This window comes from Poecilia reticulata, chromosome 11 (genome assembly GCF_904066995.2).
Source record: "Poecilia reticulata chromosome 11, P_reticulata-male-v2, whole genome shotgun sequence".
Classification (NCBI taxonomy): Eukaryota; Metazoa; Chordata; class Actinopteri; order Cyprinodontiformes; family Poeciliidae; genus Poecilia; species Poecilia reticulata.
In genome coordinates, this window is record NC_088840.1 from 25,023,596 (window position 1) to 25,045,130 (window position 21,535).

At 38.3% G+C, this 21,535-nt stretch overlaps 2 protein-coding genes across 3 annotated transcripts; both read right to left on the minus strand.

Moving 5' to 3' along the window:
- Positions 1-57: 57 nt before the first annotated feature.
- On the minus strand, positions 58-6,763 carry LOC103472839 (vesicle-associated membrane protein 3-like). Its single transcript, XM_008422678.3, has 5 exons — positions 6,373-6,763; positions 4,126-4,255; positions 3,759-3,917; positions 2,218-2,269; positions 58-1,519 (listed from the first exon to the last, which is right to left on the minus strand). Coding segments are annotated over exons 1-5 (360 nt in total). The 5' UTR covers positions 6,375-6,763; the 3' UTR covers positions 58-1,502.
- Positions 6,764-8,277: 1,514 nt separating this feature from the next.
- Positions 8,278-21,437, minus strand: LOC103472840 (non-homologous end joining factor IFFO1-like). 2 transcript variants are annotated; one of them, XM_008422680.3, is made up of 10 exons: positions 20,656-21,437; positions 19,305-20,355; positions 14,083-14,143; positions 13,289-13,384; positions 12,954-13,094; positions 12,695-12,879; positions 12,505-12,622; positions 11,327-11,416; positions 11,114-11,244; positions 8,278-10,698 (listed from the first exon to the last, which is right to left on the minus strand). In XM_008422680.3, exons 2-10 carry the CDS (start codon positions 20,216-20,218, stop codon positions 10,551-10,553), a joined length of 1,884 nt encoding a protein of 627 aa, XP_008420902.2. In that variant the 5' UTR covers positions 20,219-20,355; positions 20,656-21,437; the 3' UTR covers positions 8,278-10,550. The 2 variants fall into 2 exon arrangements, with proteins under 2 accessions (XP_008420902.2, XP_008420901.2); XM_008422679.3 differs by having other exon boundaries at positions 11,327-11,419; positions 20,656-21,422.
- Between the last annotated feature and the right edge of the window lie 98 nt (positions 21,438-21,535).

Here is a 21,535-nt window from a genome sequence, read left to right on the forward strand (position 1 = left end):
CTTTACATGATGAAACTCAAGGTTGGTACAAAACATCCTAGTAGAGAAAAAAGACAATTGAAAGCAAATATTAATTTATTAGAATTTTCTCAAAGTGTCAACCAGTCAGTCTGGAATTAAATGTATTCATTTCAATGGTACATGGCATAAATGAGTGTTTTCATCCATGAAAATTCATCCAAAAAACAAAGTTCTGGGAACTAATGTGTTGCACATCCAAAGCATGGAAACTACAAGTCGACTCACAACACAGAAGTTAAACACAGGACGGGTGAAAGCAAACAGAAAACGGTTCAAACAGAAGTCGGGTTGTTTAAAATCAGTAGCAGCACCAACAGAGTGACACTGACATACAGCAAGGGCTCAGAGTTCCAGCCATGTTTTAACAGCGTATACAGCATTATATTGTAGGTATGGCTGTCTTTTAGTGTTGCTCAAAAATAACCCATATGATGTATATAGATGTTATTACCAGGTGCACAACTTAATTTCTTTGTAATAGAATAAGAGTAAAATTCTAATCTACAATCAGCCACAAACACCCTGCTTCTCTTATCTGTGGTTCTCTTTGGCTTAACACACAAAACATGACATTTTTCACATAATTTCAATAAGCAAGGACTGGAAGGACAACATTTAGGTCAATGACATGCTGTGATTCTGTTACACCTTAATGCTCAAAGCTGCTTCAGAATTCAAAAAGCAAGTAAAGATTGGCATAATTTTGACAACGTCAGTTATTTATTATTCATGAAACTACTACCGGTCATCCGGGAGGGACTCGGAGTAGAGCCGCTGCTCCTCCACGTCGAGAGGAGCCAGTTGAGGCTCGGGCATCTGGTCAGGACGCCTCCCTGGTGAGGTGTTCTGGGTACGTCCCACCGAGAGGAGGCCCCGGGGAAGACCCAGGACACGCTGGAGGGACTATGTCTCTCAGGTGGCCTGGGAACGCCTTGGGGTTCCCCTGGAGGAGCTGGAAGAAGTGGCCGGGGAGAGGGAAGTCTGGGCCTCCCTTCTGAAGCTGCTGCCCCTGCGACCCGACCCCGGATAAGCGCCAGAAAATGGATGGATGAAACTACTAATTAGTTATTGTATGACAGTGGCTTCTGTGAAATAAAGGTTACAGCTCCAAATACTCTTGAAAGAGGCAGAAGGAACTCCACTGACTAAATCCAAAGCATGAAGCTGAAAGCTTCAGGAAGTGATGCGATTTAGATAAAACAGGTTATGTCACATTGGCTAATTTTTGTCATAAATCTTAAATCCATAAACTGTTCTGACTTTCTACAACTCACCCAAACAAAACCAACTGATTATAGTGACCCTTTGTTTTAATCTGTAAACCTGCTCATTGCAAAGAGGACAGGAAAAGCACATTAAAGGCCATGCATAGGGGTTACTGAGGAAGAGGAGGAGCACTGAGGAAAGACTCGGTTTGGTGCGGTGGCGTTCGTTGGTGACGACTCGTTCTGGGTCTTGCATCTCCATTCTTGAAAAGCAGCTCAGTAGAAGAAATATACTAAATACAGTGAACAGAAAAGAAACACTTACATTGGTAAGAGATTTCCAAATTAGAGCAGAAATTATTTTCTTATGAAGAAAACTAATTCATTGTCAAAGAAATGCAAAAAACATTCCTCATGTTCTGGAAGCAAAGGTGGCATAGTGCTCTAATAAGGACAAAGAAATGCAATATGTACGTATTATTTTTAGGGTGCTCTTGAAAATCTTTTGATAACTTTTGAACCTTTAAAATTTTCTCACGTAACCAAACTTTAAAGTATGTCAGTGAGATTTTATGAGGTAAAGCAATACAAAAAAAGATAATAATTATTATTAATAATAAATCATTTATGAAAAGATTAAATTACACACAGCTTGACATTTTTATTTAAGTGTATCGGAGTAAAGGGGAATACAGATACACTAGCTGTTTATTTATTCAAAAATCTTTAAAGTCATATTTTTCTTTTTCAAAGTTATACACACTTTTCTTTGGAAGTACACTGAAGATTGAAGTTGTAAAATGTTTATGCATTAAAACTTTGAACATTTTATGAACAAAACAAACATCGTTTGGCCTCTGATGGCTCATTTGTGTCCAATATTAATTAAACATCACTGTTTTATTTTTATTTTTTTTATATTGTACAGTGACTTGCGTTATTATAATACAATAACTGAGTTGAAGTGATTTTCTCATTGTGTTATACTTACAGAAGACGACGCCGACACATATAACTCCTATAACCGCCATCATGATCATCATCTGGCAACAAAAACAACAACAACAACAACACGTTTTAGGCCTAACGGGACTTTAGTTCTGTTTTGGTCATACAGGAAGTAATAGAAACTGAAAATTGAACATGCCAAAAATATAAACAAACGTGACACAAGAAGTTAGGAAGTTTATATTTGATTGATTTTGTTTTTGTTTGTTTTTCCATTGGTCCCTGAAAGTGCATATACAGTATTCTAGCTGGTTGCTGAATCTAATGTAAATATCTCTGCATTGAGACGGCATGCAGTGATCACAAACAACATTTCTTCACGTTTTCCCCCAGATTTATAAATATAAATGTTGCTCAAAGCATTGAAACAAAGACATTGACGGGAAATCACATCCCCTCTGAGAGGGGGAGGGCTGAAAGAGATTAATAAATACAAGAGCATGGAAAGAGAAATGGGTGTCAACGTGGTAGTAGGGCTCGCAGTGTGTGTGTGTAAAAAGGGTTGAAAATAACACACCCTATTTTGAAGGTAGTGAAATCTACAGCTGAATGAAAACCTTCACGCTGTTATAACCGAACATGTTGTACTTATTGAGACATAATGACATCAGTGGAGGTTCTCATGACCGAAGCCGCGTCCGAATGTTGGAGAGGAGGAGTTACGTCACAGATCACAGCTGGCTCTCTAATCCCAGGCCGTCGCTGTAATCCAGATTGAGATTTTCCTTCCTCTCTTTCTGGCTTCCCCGTCAGTCAAGCAGACTGACCCTCACTCAGTGGCAGAGTGAATCTGCCCCGGATTGGGCCAAACGAACCGCACAGAATGAGGCGGAGCCCAGCGGCCGGAAACCAGGTCCAAAATAAGAGTGGATGGATAAACGGTGTGGACGGATGGAGATGGGAGAGCAGAAATGGCAGCTGGGAAGTGTTTCTATTTTTATTCAGGGTGATATTTCAAACTGCAGCAATGTTTTTACACCATCTGAGGAAGAAGTTTTATAAAACTTAACAATAACCCCCCACTTTATGCTACTGAGGATTATAAAATTGTAACCAGATTTGCACAACATTGTTTTTGATAAGTAACTTGGTTTAGTTTGTCTAGAATCTCCACAAATGTAGAGACACGGTGAGGTTGTTGAGACTGGACATAAGAAAAACATTTTTTAAATTACCTTAAATCTCATTATTCTGAATCAGAAAACAAAGTATTGAGATTTGAATTTTTTATTTTTATTTTAATCAAACTTTGCCTGATTCTGGATTTATGTCAAAATAATTATTTTTGTTTTAACCTATGACATATTACTGTTACACTGCTATTTTAGACATATTCAGATTGCAACAATAAAATACGGCTATTTAAAACATGTTTTTCCTGATATCATGTTATGATGAACAGTTATTTTAAAATGTTATTATAAAAACCTGACTGGTAAAAAAAAAAAATGCTACCGTTGTTTTAAACCAAACAAGATTTGTGTGTCCGGTTCTGGACGAGGGGAACTACTGAATCCTTCTCACCTTGCAGTTTTTCCACCAGTACTTGTTCTTGAGCTTGGCGGCGCTGCTCTCGAACTGCGAGGCTCCGGCCTGCAAGGCGTCGGCCCGGTCGTCCAGTTCTGACAGCTTCTGATCTCTCTCCAGGACTTTGTCCACATTCACACGCATGATGTCCACCACCTGAGGGACAAGCACGCCTGTCAGAGTCTGTCCTCAGCAGTAAAAACTGAGCTCAAATACGTCAGAGAAAAACCAAGCAGATTCAAGTTTTTAAATACCAGTTTTCAAATGTTATGATACAGCTGCAGTTTTATACCTGATCCTATATTCGGGTTCTTGTAATGAGGAAAACAGCACATTAACATCCTTTAAATGTGTGTTTACTCACCTCGTCCACCTGCGCCTGCGTCTGCTGCAGCCGCCTGTTGCTGGTCAGGTTTGGGGCCGGAGCCGGAGGGCCTCCCTCACCTTCCGGACCCCCGGGAGCTCCAGGAGTGCCTGCTGCATCTGGAGTCGACCTGCCGTGAAAATGATGAAGATCAGAGATGATGAGTTTTCTTAAACGATCTTTTTTCAGAAGCAGAGATGTCTTTGGTAAAAAAAAAAAAAACATCACAAAATGAGTAAAGATTTAGCTGGTCTCAACCTCCAACAAACCAGGACTGAACAAATTTGAGTGCATGCATTTCAAATAACGAAGTGTGCATTAAGTGGAGAGTATTACGCTTAATGAGTTAAAAGTAATCAAATTATGACCCACATAAAAAGACAATCAGGGTACAGTTTTATCAAACATAGCGGCTAACAGATTCAGCAGATAAACTGTCATTTTAGTTTGGTGCAGATTAAATGAGCCACATGAAGAAGACTATGGGAAGAAAACAAATAAGTCAGGCACAATGTAGATCCCTTCTCCCTCAGTGGAAAAGTAAGTTTGGTGAACACAAAGCATGATAAGATTATTTATATTGAACCACTCATTAAAGATTTTTTTAAATAGAGAATATTTCAAACACTTAAAAGCATTGCATTCCAAAAAACTAATGTGATAATGAAAATGTATGATGTCAGCTCAATGACTGAAGTTACGTCTCTTCAGTTTATTTTATCAAACTTAGATAAAATAAATAAAACCACAAAACTAACTTTATAAAGAGTAAAACTGTTTTCTTTTTCGGAAATACTTTAACTGTCCAACTTCCTTTTCCTTTTTTAGGTGAGATCCCTATTTATTTGCAGCTCTGGTTGCAGTTTAAATCGATTGTTCATATAAAATGGAATGGTGATTAATTTCATGTCCAAAAATATTATGAATTGTAAAAATGTATAATCATTGTGTGGCAAGTGGTAAAAGCAGAATTAGACATGCTGCATCACTAAAGGACACAACCTACATGCTACCTGATGTAGCTCATCACCATCACCAGCCGTGAAATACAAAGTGCAGAATCATGTAAATCACAAAATAACCAAATGGCCCCAATAATGATATTGTCCGCAAACACAACACAAATCACAATTAGAGTTCATGGCACCCATTAATGATAAAAAGTTTCATGTCAAAATTCGTTTTTTGAAACTTGGATGAAAATTTGCTGAGGTCTAAACTAACCTCTACAAGACACAGTAATTTTCAGTAAAGCCAAAAAAAGGATTTAAATCTGGGAGCTTCTCATGGCAAAGCTCTCCACCATGGAAACATGATTTTATTTGGTTTCATTTTGATATGACTTTTCTAGCAAAGCTTTAAATTCAGCACCTGCATGCATGCTTCTTTCAAGTAGATTCATATTATAATGTTAAATCAGTATTTTCTCACTGCCTTTAAGTAAATATGGACAGAAAACAATAGATTAAGCTTTATGGAAGCACAACTCATCCAACTTTAACTTTATTTATATAACCAACATATAAGGAGAGGTTGTCGAAAAGTTGTAGTTTCAAATTCATGTCAAAAGGTTTTTGACCTGGTGAGGTTTTTGAAGTTTCAGCCAGACAATCTGAGCAGAATCACACTAATCAGAGTTGCTGCTACAGTCAGGCTTGTTTTCCAGAAGCAAAATGGAGAAAGATTAGTGCAGCAGCAGCAGCAGCAGCCTGACTGACTGACTGACTGACTGATGGAGATCAACATGCAGGAATTAAAAATCGGCCGTCCCCTCCCCCAGAGGAAAAAAACCCAACATATAGAATGTTTTCTACTCAGCAAAAGTCTCGTATCTTTTATGATCCATTGTTTTAGCCTGAATTGACTCAGTGAGTTTTGTCTGGCTCTTTGAGCAGCACAGTTTGTTTTGTTCAAAAGCAGCTGATGCAAAGTGAACCAGCACACTTGAGCTTTTCCCGATCGCAGCTGATGAATAGTTGTTTTTTTTTTTTGTTTTTTTTTAGGTGAGTCAGCCGGTGAGTCACGGTCAGACTCCTGCAGGGTCCAACAGCTGCACCCCAGAAATGTCCAGATGCTTTCAAACTTAGATCAAATAAATAAAACCACAAAACTAACTTTATAAAGAGTAAAACTGTTTTCTTTTTCGGATTATGTATGAATTGTCCTCTAAATTAAATTAAATTCGGTTCCGAAAACAGAACCTGGATAGTCATATATGACAGGTTTAAAATAAAACAGAGTACTCACATCTCAGCGGCAGGACGGTTAGGATTATCTGAGACAGAGTGATGAAGAGTGAATGAGGGTGAGGAGAGCAGAGAGTGATCCCTGCTGGTTAAATGTAAAAAAATGGACTATGACTTCTGGTTTCCTTTTTTGCTGATGTCTTAATTCACCTTTTCTTTTTTTTACCTGGACTGAAGAAAGAAAAACACTATTGCGCAGATGAAAGAAACCAAAATATGTCCGTCATCTAAAAGCCCCGCCCCTAAAAGTGCGCGCGCGCGCGCACACACACACACACAAATCCACGCACAGCGTCTCCTGTCAGAGGCTATAATACCAGACAGTAACACTAAATACAGTTTGTTGGCTTTTATTGCGTATGAGCGTATACACCTGATCAATTAAGTTATAACTTAATTGCTTAATATATAATTTTTCAGTTGATTGGTTTCAGTCATGATTTGTTTTCTTTAACGAGAAATCAAAAGAATTTGGGGGGAAACATGCTATTCTAAAACTACAAACGTAGTTGTTCTGACCGCTAGAGGTCGCAAAGACAACCCTCAAGAACAACCGATCCTTGACTTATTTTTTTGCTAAAACTACTAAGTAGTTCAATTGTGACTAAATAATCAGAATATGTAAAAAAGTAAATAGAGTTTATAATGCAAATACCGTTTAAAGCATTTACCCCAAACACTGACAGTTAACTGACCATAACTTGAAATATTATGTAACCCAAGCATAATTATGGATGGTAATCCAATGGGTTAAGTGTTAGCTATAGTTAAATGATTAATTAATTTGACTATTTACCAAAAATATTTAGTTTTACCCCCAACCCTGCTTGGGTAAGACAGAATGGCCAAGGCAAGGATGGACTTTGTAACAATTGCCAAAAATCTGTAGCTATGATTGACTAATTCATTTAGTTCCAAAATAATAAAGTTATCAAGATACTTTTTTTTCCAGAGACAGAGATGTCAGGGGGAAATGATCAACCAATCAGAGCCAGTCTTGGATTAAAGCGAGAGGTACTCCACTCCAATGACAAAAAAATATTTAATTTTTCTAAACCATGTCATTTAGACTTAATGTAAACATTCTATAACTTCAGACATAACCTCAACATGATGGACATAAAATCATTCCAGTTATAATTACAATCAAGATTTGATCATCAGTAATCAGTATTTTTTTTTTTCAAATGGAGCCATTTGCTATGAAGTTTGCTGAATTTATCAAGCATCAAAATAAGGTTGAAGAAGGACTAGTATTTAAAGAAAACATCTTTTGAGTATGACAATGCCAAGGGTTTGAGAAAAGTCTATGTGAATATTTCAAAGTGACCTGGAGAAAAGCAAAACATATTGTAAAGAAAAGGTTACATTTGGGTAAATTATGTGTTTACAAATCAATCATCAATGTCTTAAACTGTCATCTTAAAATTAAAATGTATGATGTCAGGTAAAAGCACTGCATGGTGATGGCTGAGGTAAACATTGTTTTACACTAAACCCAGGATCTGTAATGTGTCGACGCAGCACAGCCGTTTCCTCCATGACAGCTTTTCCTCTCCTGGCTGCTTCTGTTTGCTTCCCTTTATTGATCTGAATGAAGTTGTTGGTTTGCAGCTCTTGACCCCTCGGCCTTTTGCTCAGCCAAGTAAACTGAACAGGAACCAATTAGTTAAGTCATTACAGGAGCACAAAGACTGATCAAAAACTAAATCAGCGCAGCTAATAAAATAAAAGCCCTTTTCTCTCATGCATCAGGTAATTCCTCCTGCAGCTTAACCCAAGTGTGCTTGAGCTTAAGATCAGAAGAGCTGAAAATCTTCTGGTAAAGAGGATAATTCATGGTTCATCCAGTTATGGGAAGTTGTCCTGCAACCACAACATCATCACCACCATGTGGACAAGGATACTTCTTTCCAATGCAATTTATTCTGTTCATCATCTTATTTTGATCAAACACACAACTCTGCAAATCACAACATAGCTCATGAAAAACAAAATCATTCAAACATTTCATTTTTCAACCATTTACTCACACACAATAAGTTCTATGTTGAGAATCAAACAGCACATGATCTCATTCAGGTAATCAGTTTTTAACCTGAGAGTCTTTTTTTTTTAATGTCTCTCGTTAATGATTTGTTTTCTATAACTTGCAGCTACTTTGTTTTAGCTTCAACAATAAAGAAGCAAAATAGGAGAATTTTTGTACATTTCTTGGCTGGAAAAATAAAAGACATTGCAGACCGACAGAAGCTACCAAGTTGTTGCAGGTGTGTTTGGTACACATAAATGTGACCCTTGGGGGGGAAAATAACATCTGGGGATTATGGGTATGTAATTATAAAAAAAACAAACTGTCATTCAGTGCACCATTTCAGCACAGTAAAGCAAAAACTTATGCTTCTAGAAATCCATTTGCACTAAAAGAACCTATTTGTACATCGTATTGATCCCAGATTTGCTGTTGGGATCCGAATAATTCAAAACATGGTTTCTGGCAATGCACAAAAAAGTAAATCTGCATTGAAAATCACCAACGTTTACATCATAGGACACAAAGCTTGCAGCATTAATAGGTCAGCATCATACACACTGATCAGCTACAATATTACAGCTCTTCACAAAATGGGTAATTATAGGTCAGACATATACCTCAAAGCAAAGTATGTGATCTGGTATTTGAAATCAACAGATGATTTATTCACTCCTAAACTTGGTTGAAGCTCTGAATAAGGAGGAAAGCTACTTTCAGTTTAAGCCATCGCCTCACGCCCAGCACAAAAACCTGTGCTGGGCGTGGAAAATTTTGGAAAATTTGCTTTTTAAAAGCAAATTTTCCAAAGGTGACTTTTTTTTATCAATGTAACAAATTAGCATTACAAACCATCGAGCTATAGGTAATCGCTTTTCGAGTATAAAAACTTGGGGTTAAACAACTGAATAAAAATATATCAAATTAAAAATAGAAACTTAATAAAATAATGTCACTGCAGAGCACGGTCTAAGAAATGTTTGACTAAATAGCAAATTATATTTAATTTTAAAAGATTTTCTTTTTACTAACATGAAAAGTGATTTTTTTCTTTTTTGTTGCAATGTGATATTTTTTTTATTTTATTTCATTACAGATGTATAGGTTTAGCCAACACAATTTGGCTACATTTATACAACAACCCTGCAAAAAAAATACAAATAAAAAATAAATGCTAAGAGTCAAACCTGCAATAGGTGGTTTGGGACAGCACAACCCAAACATTCCTTTATAATCCCAGAACCAAAGCTAATTGAATTTGCTCAAATTCAGTTTGGTTTAAAAACACCCAGATATTTAGTTTTGATCAATGCTGTACATATACAACTAACCCTCAAGCTTTTAATTCACTGTGTCTTTATTAATAGCTACCATAATCTTTCATTGATGGCGAACAAATTGAAATTTTTGTTTTTAACTGTATTTACTGGATTTTGGAAATTTCCAGAAATTCCACATGGAGAGGTATATTATTTAAAATTTCTTTATTTAACCACATAAGACCCTATAGAGATCCATATCTCAATCTCAAGAGGGATCTGGACAGAAATCCGCAATAATAAACTACTTTAACCTAAAATAAATATATATTTTTTTTTCATATTTAAGTGACATGTGCAAACTACATTCTTCTGTGCCTTATTGCCCTTCTGTTTAATACTGGTGCTAAAATCTTTCTTACAGACTGTGCAAATAACAGGCTCCCACACTAAATAATCATATTACTGTGCAAAATAATGCGCATCCCTAACGCCTCACAGATTCACCTTCATTTGTCACTTTGCAGCATTTTTTAAATTTAATTATAAGAAGTCACCACACGAGGGCAGTAGTTTACAGATCTTTTCCCCCCATGATAGTGAACACGATTCAAAGTCGCTTCTGAAAGACGGTGGAGGAAATTTTCTTTTGCTATAGACAGAAAACAGAAGTGTCTGCTTTTGTCGTCCTTTGGCTGATTTGTCTGGCCATGAAGTTGAAAGAACTCAGTGTTTGTAGGCCGTTTTTAGAAATCCCAAATGTATTGTTTTACTTTTAAAACTTTAGAAATCTCAACAAAAATCCTAGGATGCGAGGAAAGTGTGTGTTTTCTTTATTTCAGTTGTCCTAAAACACTAGAGGAAGCATTAGCAGAATGGGATGGAGTGTCAGGGTTTTCTCCAGTTCATAGGTGGGATACCAGCATTTATGTTGCAAAAGGGATTGCTGCTCTCAGAGTTAGCAGGTAGAGTCGGATTCTTCTTCTCCTCCTTTTCAGAGTCATCAGCTGTTGGTATGATGAGCGGGGTGGGTTTTCTATGATGAAACACAAAGGGACACGTTTTATGTTAACATGCTGGACACCGCTGCAGCATGTAGATACAACCAAGGCTCCGTTCCAGTTGCCTCGGACGTCAGATCCGAGGTGACAGCGTTTTAGTTAAACATCGTTTGCAGTACCTCTTACAATCATCATTTACGCTTTTTTTCTACAAGCATTTAATTTGAATTCAGTTTAAGTTTGTATGTGAAATGATTTCATCTGTCAAAGACGCCCTTTAAAAATCGATTGGCAGTTCCAACACTGATCTGCTGAACTCCTAATGTAGCCACGTTCTTTAAAAATTCTGACTTTTACAGAACACAATATAAATGAAAAGAAAGTAACATTATCATCTTAATAGCCATTTTGTTATGTCCCCACAAGTGAGGCTGATCTCCTGTGGTCTACCTGTCTCCGCTCTGTGTGATGAGTCTCCTGCAGGTCTCCATCTGGACGTCCAGCCCTCTCTTCATGGAGCACATCTCCATGTACTCGTGCAGGTGTCGGTTCATGTCGCTCTTAGCTGTGGCCAGTTCCAGCTGTGAAGGACCCCAAACATGTTAAAAATCACAGACTGGGTCTATTCACATTAACAGAAGTAGAAGCGCCAAGACGTCTCACCTCTATTTGGTCAATTGTGTCCTGATATTCTTTGTCTCTGGATTTGAACATGGACTCTGTGTCTTTAATCACTTTCTCAATCGACTCGTCCTGCTGGAAAAAAAACAAACAAATGTGTCGTGAAGCCTTAGAAAATTATCACAATTGTGATTAACAGGGACAAAATAAATCATTTGACAGAGCTGGGGAGATTTAAAAAAAATAAATAATTAAAATTAGTATTTTACAAAAACCTGTGTAAAGCCATTGATTGATCACACCATGAATTCTCTAAAAATATAAAAAACCTCAATCAATCTTTAAAATCAAAACCAAATAAGTACAAGTTCTGATGTACTGCATGTCATGTAATTTAAATAATAAAATAATAAAAGACACTATGTACACTTGCAGGTTTGAACTGTAGAGACAGAGTGCTTTAAACACTAATCTCTTGACGTTTCCTTTCTGGCGTTTCATTAAGTAGGTCAATGGCTACTTCTGGGGGCTTATCTCAATTAACAGATTACTGGTCACCTACAAAGACATGTCACCGACGTCACCAGACTGAAGATGCACTAAGTTACATGAAGACATCGCGCTGAAAATAGTTTATGGACACAGGACATCTCAGTGAGACGAGGTAAAAATGCCTACAGGAGGAAATCCTATCCCTGAACATGGGGACAAAATATCTGGAATGAGTGATGACAGTAAAAACCAGAAACCATTTTCTAGTCATTAACAAGTTTCACCAAATAAAGTGACTTTATTATTATTATTATTTTTTTTATTTAAAAGGACTGAGGCCTACTTTCAATCCTAAAAATGGTCATAAACAACAGTTTCCCAGACCTTCATGGTTTGACACCTGCCTCTTTAGTGCAGGTGTCAAACTCGAGGTCCGCGGGCCAAATCCAGCCCCCCGTAACTGTGCTTCTCCACAACGGCGATTTAAGGTTGCTCTGTGGCCCTCTAGGGTCTAGAGGGCCATACAAATTGAACTTTGGGGTAGCAGTTGTGTGTTTAAATATTAATCAGTTTTTATTTGCAACCAAGTGTTTTGTATTCATTTGTTTTCTGTATTGAACATTTTCAGAGCTGTGCAGAAGCTTCACACATGTCTAACTTCTGATTTATTTGAGAATACTGTAGTCTAAAAGTTTAAAAGACAAGTACGAAATGTAACGTGTGTGTACCTCTCCCTGTGTTTCAACTCCCAGTGTGTATCCAGAAAAATCTTCCCACAGCAGAAGCGTCTCATCCGTCTCCTCCCAGGCCAGACTGTCGCAGTCATCTTCAAACTCACACTCCCTCCTCCAGTACAGATGCAATCATGTCAGCTACATGGTGATTTACTGTTGCTATGTTCAGAGAAACGATACCTACAGGTGATTCAGCATCTTCTGCATCTGCTCGTTTATCAGACTGGCCGACGTGCTGCTGGACTCCTCGTCTCTGGCCCCTCCCCCCTCGCTCTCTGACACGCTCAGTTCGTCTCCGTCGCCGCTCTTCTGTGACTGCCCACTCGGCTTCCTGGTGCGGCGGCCAGAAGCGGATGGAGGAGTGGGTACCTGATGGGTGGAGGCGTGTAGATTTAGCTCAGAGGTAAAGGTTTTTTATCGGAGAACGGTTGCTGCAGACGTACCTGGAAGATGGGGATGACGTCCTCGCAGTTCCTCTGCTGGGCGACGTCACACAGGCGAGCCGTGATGTCGATGCGCCGGCAGATGTCCATGTCCACCTTCATGGCCTTTTCTTGAATTTTGCTCTCCAGATCAGACAGGTCCTTAAGAAAATGGGTCAAAACAAAATTCTGTTGACACAGCCAAGTAGTGCCGCAGAAGGGAAGAAAATGAATGAATTGCTAAGAAAATCTTGATAAACTGATGCGTCTTCCCATTTCCTCCCCCCCACCAACTTTAAATTCTCTCGTAGTTTATTCCAGTGTGTGTATTCTTATAAAAAATATTTTAGACTTACATTACTAACAAGTCCTTTGAAAAGAACAAGCTCTGCCTTGAGCTGCTTCACCCGGAGAGCCAGCTCATCCTGGCACACCTCACTCTCCTGCAGATCCTAAAAAAAACAACAACCATGTAAGCAGTTCTGTAGATGGATGGATGAATGGGACATGCAGCATTTTAAATGTTTGATTATATGCAAGACTACAAAAGAGCTTTAATGATGCAGGCTAATTACCCTGCGTCATTCTTAAGGTCCTCACATTCAAACCAATTATCACTTCTGTTTATTAAGGCTGTTCAGTGTGAATTAACGATTTTCCAAATTATTTGGGGCAGTTAAGGAAAAGCTGGGACAACTCGCATAGTGTAACGGAACCCCAGTGGGCCTTGTCAGAATAGAGTAAAGCTATCATTCCCAAGACATTTTTTTTTTTAACCATACCGAGTTGAAAACAAAAACATAATAGGATCCTGGTGCTATGAAAAGGTACACATTTTGTTTGTTAGTTTTGTTTTGTTACACTTTGTCTCAGATTAGTCATCAATTTTTAATATCAGACAACGATAACCAGAGCAAACACAAAAAGCAGGTTTTGAAATCATGCTGCAGCTGTGACTACAATCCAGCATCTAGCCATCATCAGTGTGTGAACGGAAATGGCTGATTTCATGCACGTTTCCTAATAAAGCGCTATACAAGTCTGATGTTTTCATAAAAGAAAAAAGTATTTATCCAAATCAACTGAGTTACAGGTACCGTAACTGATACCTGAACATAATGACTATAATCAAACTGTAATGATTGCATACCTCCTCAAGTTCAGCCACCCTCTCCTGCAGATCCATCCTGGCTGCGTACTCTTCCTCCCATCTGTCAACACAAAGTCACAATTCTCAACAGGAAATGATGGCGATAAACCAGCTCTTTGTGATATTAAGACTTTGACACATTTTCAAGACAGGAAACCATTTATTCACAGGAACACATTGGCCACTCAATATGAAATTTAAAACACACACAAATTGAATACTCATTACTTTTAACTGGAATATTCAGCCTTTTGTTGCATGGTTTCAGCTACAGAATGCTTCCTGAATTCAATCTAATTTTCAGCTGAGACACCTGAAGAATTTTCCTCCAAAGCTTTGAGACAAAATCTATTCCTGTTCAGCAAATGTTACATAAGCAGGAAGTATTCAGTGTGGATGCTCCAGCGCTCACAGTCTCCATGGAGAGAAGACAGAAATAAACAGAAACAGGCAGAAGTTACTGTGGGACCACATGCTCAGATGATTTCTGCTGTATTTTCCCTCTGCAGGAAAACAGAAATATCACAGGATAGACATTATGGTGCCACATTAACAGGGTTTCATTTGGACATTTACATGGACTGATCATTTAAAATGTCTGTGCGCAAATAATACTTCCTGTTGATCAAATAAAACAGATTTAGAATCATTCTGTAAGCTACGTAAAAAAATATAAAATTAAATCCATCTGATCTGATGCCATTCCTACATTTCACAGCATTTAGTCTAAGATCATGTCACTACAATAAAACAGTGATCTTTTTCAATATCTTACTGCAATCTCTTTTATAACCATTAGTCATAAACGTTGCACATCTTGACATTTAAATTTAAGGTGAACTTTATTTTCATATGGATTAGGTAAATGCTACAAATGTGCTCTTGATCTCATTTCATCTATAAAAAAGAAAATAACTGAACAATTGATCGACAAAACTTGACAATAAAACAGTTTCAAAAAGCATTTGGCAGTTTCATATAAATCATATGTAAATGGGGGAAAATAAATACACTTGGTTCTGCTTTGGCCCGATTTGATCAGAATCAGCTGCCTTTATAAAAACAAAGCAAGAACAGCTAATAAAAACTTCATTAGACTAATGATATTTTTCTTGTGTAAAATTGATTTTTTTAATTGATGTCCAACAATAAAAGAAAATGTCACTTTATCTCACCAGTGGTGAATATTAGCAACTCAGAGCTCATATTTTTCAGTTCACTGAAATGAAGAGACACACAGATATGGTTGCTGGAAAGCAGCAGGCAGAAGAGGCAAAGAAGGAGCACCGATGCCCTTGTGGCTTATGCTTTAAAGTCTCGACACGTTGCTCTGCGGGGACGTTTCTGATTGATGACCCTACAGACTCACGTTTTATTCCGGAGCAGTGGGATAATTTGTGATGACGTCAAACTGCTGCCTAATGTCTGACCTGGCTGACGTCCACAGCTGCAGAGGAGCTGAGAAGTTTTAAGAATGAAATCTGAGATCTGCTGCAGTTCACTAATGAGGTTAGCAATCCGCTTCATTCCATTGCACGGACCTGGATTGAATTAAAATGGGTTTTACTGAAATATACTGGTCTGGTAAATTTGGACTGGCTTGAGCTGTAAAATGAACCAAATCAAAACTCTTAATTTCTTTAGTAAACTGCCTGAGATCAGTTTTGCTGCGCATTCGTATTAGAATTGAATTAAACAGAACTGAAATAAACTGTTAACTGAACATATCTGATATGAAGCTGACTGAATCGCATTTAGTTGAACTTTACAGCATACAACTAGATTTGGGTTGCTTTACTGTGTACAAAGCCTTGATGTGATTTTTGAGCATTGGCGTTATATGGATACACAGAGTTGTTTTAAAAAGTAAATTCAATATGTTGTAAGTGGATAATCACATAACTAAATCAATTACTGCTGTAAGTCTGACAAAGATCAGAGGAAAAGGCAAGTTCACTTATTTGGTTTCCTATTAAAAGTCAAAGCACATATTTAGCTTAATGTTTTTGAAGGTTTTCTGTAGGGGACAACAACCCTGGCACTGAGTTTGCACAGACGATAAGCAAGGATGTGAAGCTACAGTTCTGTAGGCTTAATGCTGCAAACTGGAGCTTAATGCTGCACTTTTTCATGGTTTGGTTTTCCTTGAATGTTTTTCATCCACATTTATTCCCCGTCAATCAAAAAAGGTTGAAGAATAACATTTTGTAGGAATTCTCAAATTTTTTTTTAACTTCTTATGGGTCATTCATATGCATTTTAAACAAAGGAATATCAGTCAACTCACTACAACCTATAACATACCTTTCAAAATTATAATGGCAATTCAGTTTGGAATAATGTCAAGTCACATTTATAAAGCTTTTGGTTCCGATGTCAAAAAATTAGCTACAGAACAAAACATCACAATGATTTCTGGCAAAGAACAGATTCAGAGGCTCCAAGACCACTGATCTAAAAATCAATAGAGCTATAAACAAACAGAAATCCTCTCTGCTTTCATTGCTTGGTTTTCTACTTCAGCAAAATGATGCATGAGTCACTGTAACCCCTTAGAGCATCAATTACTGAAGGCAACGCTGACATCATCGCTGTCTCCATTAGTACAAACGGCACTTAAAGCAGTAGAAAAAAACAGTAACAGTAACGGCAACCTTTACTGTTTTTACCCATGTATTAAACGAAGGAGGAGCCGACAAGGACAACAGGAAGTAATGTAAAAGATGGAAAGAAAGAGCCACAGAGCTATTCTGGGAAAAGATGAAGAGCACAGCAAAGCTGGGGATGGAGAAACGTTGACAGATGAACACAGAGGAAGGAGGCAGAAAGGAAAACACAGAAAAGACATGGAGAAAAGACAGAGGGGGAGATGGAAGACTGGTTACATCACTGGTGGTGGACACAGTCTGCTGCTGCAATGCAGGTAGCAAAACAGGAGTCAGCAGAGAGGAAGAGGAGGAGGATAGAAATGGAGGAAATGAAGGACATCATCCAATCATCTTATAATAAACTTATTTGGTTGTTTTAGCTGATATTTTATTATTAAAGAAAAAAATGAAGTGAGAAATTAAATATGGAAATAAAAATATTTTTAAACTGAAGTTTAAAGTATTTGTCCCTTATTATGGGACAAATGCGTCTCCAAACAGAGTAGAAAAAGTCTGCCTGAAATAAAGAGTTGCTTACCAAGTATGACTCATGTCGACCCCTCAGGTCATTAGAGACCTGCTCACTCAGTGTTCCCACAGCCAGAACTGAAAGAGGCACCATTTAGTTTTATGGAACCAACTCCCTAAAAACCTGAAGTGTGAAGAAACTGTTGACTCCTTCAAACCAGGACTGCAAACATTTTTGTTTATCACAGAGTTTTAATGAAAGAATACGACTAATGAGCTGTTTGCAGTATCGATATTTTAACATATTCTTCCAATATATACTTGTATGTTCACGCTTTGTCGTTTTCTTTTCCCCCCCATTTCATTTGATGTCTTGTAAAAATACTTTGGGTTGTCTGGTGTATAAATTATGCTATGCAAGTACACCTGCCTTGCATTCTCCAAGTTGTTACTAACTTTAATGTACTTATTGTAACATTATTTCTCTAACCAACAGGATCTATAACAATCCCAGTTCACTGACCTCTGACAGCCAGAAAGCTTCATAGACTTAAATTACAAAGGGAACTACTATGATATGGGACAAATACTTCACATCACATCTGCTGACATGTCAATCGATAAAAGCTTTTGTGAAAATACACACTTGGGCTAGGAGCTACTTTGCTTTCATTTACTCAGTCAAATCTGTCTTTATATTGCTGTTGTAGCTAATATTTAGCTACAACGGCAGCTACATCCCTCTCTTGAAGTTAAACATCAATGACAACAAAGTCTGAAATCACAAAAGAATTAAGATTTTCAGGGAAATCTCCCACAGAATGCCTTATAAAATCATTTACAATGAGAAGGATGTTGCTTTCACTTTCAACTTTTACACAAATGATCAACAATATTTGACATGCAATCAAATATAGGGTATAAAATACCCTATTGTTTAACATTACATTATCTATGCAATGTTAAATATTTGTGATGAAAATTAGGGACCTCCTTTTTTTAATGAATCCAATAAAAGTTTAATAGCATGTTAGTTCAGTCTTGTTGCAGTGTGAGGAGAACACGGCCTGAATTATGAACGGGTCAATTTAGTAAAGGTTAACAGTCAAAAGACCTGTAGCTGAGAAAGTTCCCATTGTGGAACAATAATTGTGGTTTGTAAACAGTTTCAACCAGTTTAGCCGTCTGTACGTTTTTATTTATATGTCAGTTATTTAGGGCAAATGAGAAAAATCTACACTGGAAAAGCAAAATTAACTTTAGTTTAATTAAACTATCAAAACTGCAGTAATTTATCATTCACATAAGAATTTTCCATCATTTATGTTTTGAATTTTAATAGTTTAAATACACTTATATTTATGTCAAGCAAAAAAGCGAAACTGTGAAAGTCCAATTCTATATTTAGGTCATGTTGCTAATTTCTCCTTTGACTAAGAAACAAAACAGTAATTGGTGTAGGATTATGACATAAAATGTTAATGAGGCACCAAGCATGGAGCACAAAAAAACCCAAATCTAAATTAAAGTGCATCTTTCAGGCTTTGGCTGGAAAAATCTAGTTATTTGATGGTTATTAGTGTTTTTCTATATGACTTACATCACATGACAGAAAATTATAAAATTAGAGATGACAGATTTTTATTTTTATTTTTAAAGGACCCATAAAACTTTTCAATCCAAGAGAAACATTTTCCCTGCCCACCACAGCTAAACCATCCCATAACTGGAAATGATGTCGTCAGGGTTAAGAAGCTCAGTTTTCTAAAATCTTTGACTTTAGCATTAATTGGTGCTGTAAAAGCTGAATACAAACTTGACACAAAACATTCTCAACCACAAGATTTATGATAAACCTCAACTTTTTATAAGCTGTATTTAAACAGATCATATGTGCCACAGATGATGAATGAATTTGAGCAAATATCCATTTGAAAATTAAATGTAAAATGTACTTAAAGCGTTGTCAACAAAAAGCCCACCGAAATTACATTTTTAAACTAAAACTTTGTTTATTAAGTTTTGATTTATTCAAAGAACTTAGTTTAAACACATTACTTTAAGACAGAAATTCACTCCAGTTCAACAACAAGGTTTAGTCCCTACCTCCTCTTGTACTCGTCCCGTTCCCTCTTCACCTTGGCCAGCACGTTGTACAGAGCTCTGATCTCAGGTGTGATGGTGTCGATCTGGACCCCGATGCCGTCAGGGTGCGTCCAGGAGACCCCGGGCCCCGTGACGCACGACTCCCTGCCGATGCCGAAGCGGCGGGTGTGGTTGAAGGACCAGATGGTTCCGGGGAGGAAGCGCGGCGGTGGAGGCAGGCCGTTGCTGGCGGCGTGCTTTTCGTTGATGTTGCTCAAGGTTTTGGTCGCGTCGTTCGGACTCAGAGCGGCACCGAGGGGGAAACCCAGTGAGGTGAGGTTGGAGTTTGAATCTGTGTTCAGGTGGTTTGAAAGGAGCGGAGGGGGGTTCAGGGTGGGAGAGAGGAGGCCGCCTGGCAGGTAGGCCGAATTACTGACATTATGGAGCGGGATGTAGTTCGGTCTGGATGGAATTGGTCCGATAAATCCAGTCTGGACCCCCGTGTCTTTGGTCAGGGGCTTATGAAGCCCCTCTCCGCCGCTGCTGTTCTCCACGGCCTGCTGCAGCTGCTTCTCCAACACTTTATTCCTGCGCTCCAGTTCGTGCACTTTGGCCAAAAAACAGCGGAATCGCAGGTTCAGGGTCTTTAGCACGCTGATATTGGAGCCCAGGTCGTTGCGCAGCGCCGTGGCCGCAGGGGGCGCCCGGTGAAGGTAGGCCAGACCCGACGACGGCGGCAGGACACCCAGGTCCAACCCTGACAAGCCATCCGGCCCGAATCCACCGCTGTCCCCCAGGATGTAGCCTGGCTCCGGGATGGCTGCATCCGCCTGGCCCATCATGTAGTGATGCTGCTGCGGAGCCAGGAAGCCGCTCTCCCCCAGGACAGGATTCATTCTTGAGTAGGAAAATCTGAAATGCTCAAAATCCGGCATGAACCCAGACTTCTGCGGATTCAACAAGCCAGGTAATTGATTAAAAACCCTTGATCCGAACCAGAATCAGAACCTGGAGGCCCCTTTATTCTCTATTTTCTTTCCTGACTTGGCAAGATTTCATTCAGGAAGTGGAGCTGTGAAGTGAATCAGTTATGCGTATTAGAAGGATGACGTGACCTCATATGGCAGACAAAACGACATTACAGAATACCAGTAAACACACAAATATGCTGACGCATTTATTTTAGAAGATATGTGCAGGCGCTTCCAATACCAGGCGTCCATCTGCATCCTGCAGTCAAATTCACTTTACTTTCACGCATTGGAGGGACAAACGCAGCAGCGATGCGCACAAGCAAAGTGAACATTTACGCCTTTCAATAAAGCTAAACGAAGCATTTTCCGATCTCTAATAAAGATTCATCCTTACATACCTGGAAGGAGCAAACGGCTATTTCAGACTCCAGTTAAGTGGGTGAAATCAGTCCAGAGCGGCTGTGCAGCGAAGCCCAGTCAGGAACAAACATCAGTGCATGACTGCGGCGGTACTTTACCGTAATAACGGTAAAAGAAGGTCACTGAGCAGCTGAAGCTACCGTAAATCACATATTGAAGTTATTTGTGTGCGTTTTGCTTCTATGAACTACTGACTTTTAAAATACATATTTTACTGGTAAAACTTGATGCAACTCCGGTTGACATTTGCAACAAGCTGAACCAAGCAAAGATGCATTTTCCCATTCTGACTTTTAATGTCTCTTAAGCTCAGCCACACAGATATTCCTTGTATGCTTCTTAAAATACCAAAGAGGAACCAGCCGATTCATTGCACTTGAAACGAAGGAACACATCTAGTGGAACGCAGGAATCTACAACTGAAGTTTAAAAGCATCGATTTTGTGAAATAAAGTTATTGGGGGGGGAAAAAAGCATTTCAAGAGATCACATGTATAATCTAAATTTTGCAGAAATTGAATATTCTTTTAAATTGCCAACTGAAATTTCAATGTAAAATTCACTACATTAGGTTTGTACACTAGATGGTTCCAGATTGGATCAAAAGGTATGTTTAGTTTTGTTCAAGTATGCAGTGATGTTGGTTACACCAATAAATAAGTAGATTTAGATAAAGCCAGAGATAGTCTGAGTCATTTTGGATATTTCAAATAAGTCACTATGCATATTGAAATAAACTTAAGGACAAAGATAGGAACATTTAAAATTGCACAATAAATTTCATGTTTTCATTGAAATTTAAATGAAAACATGTAAAAGGTGGAGTGAACACCACCTTTTACAAAGCAGAGAGTTGTG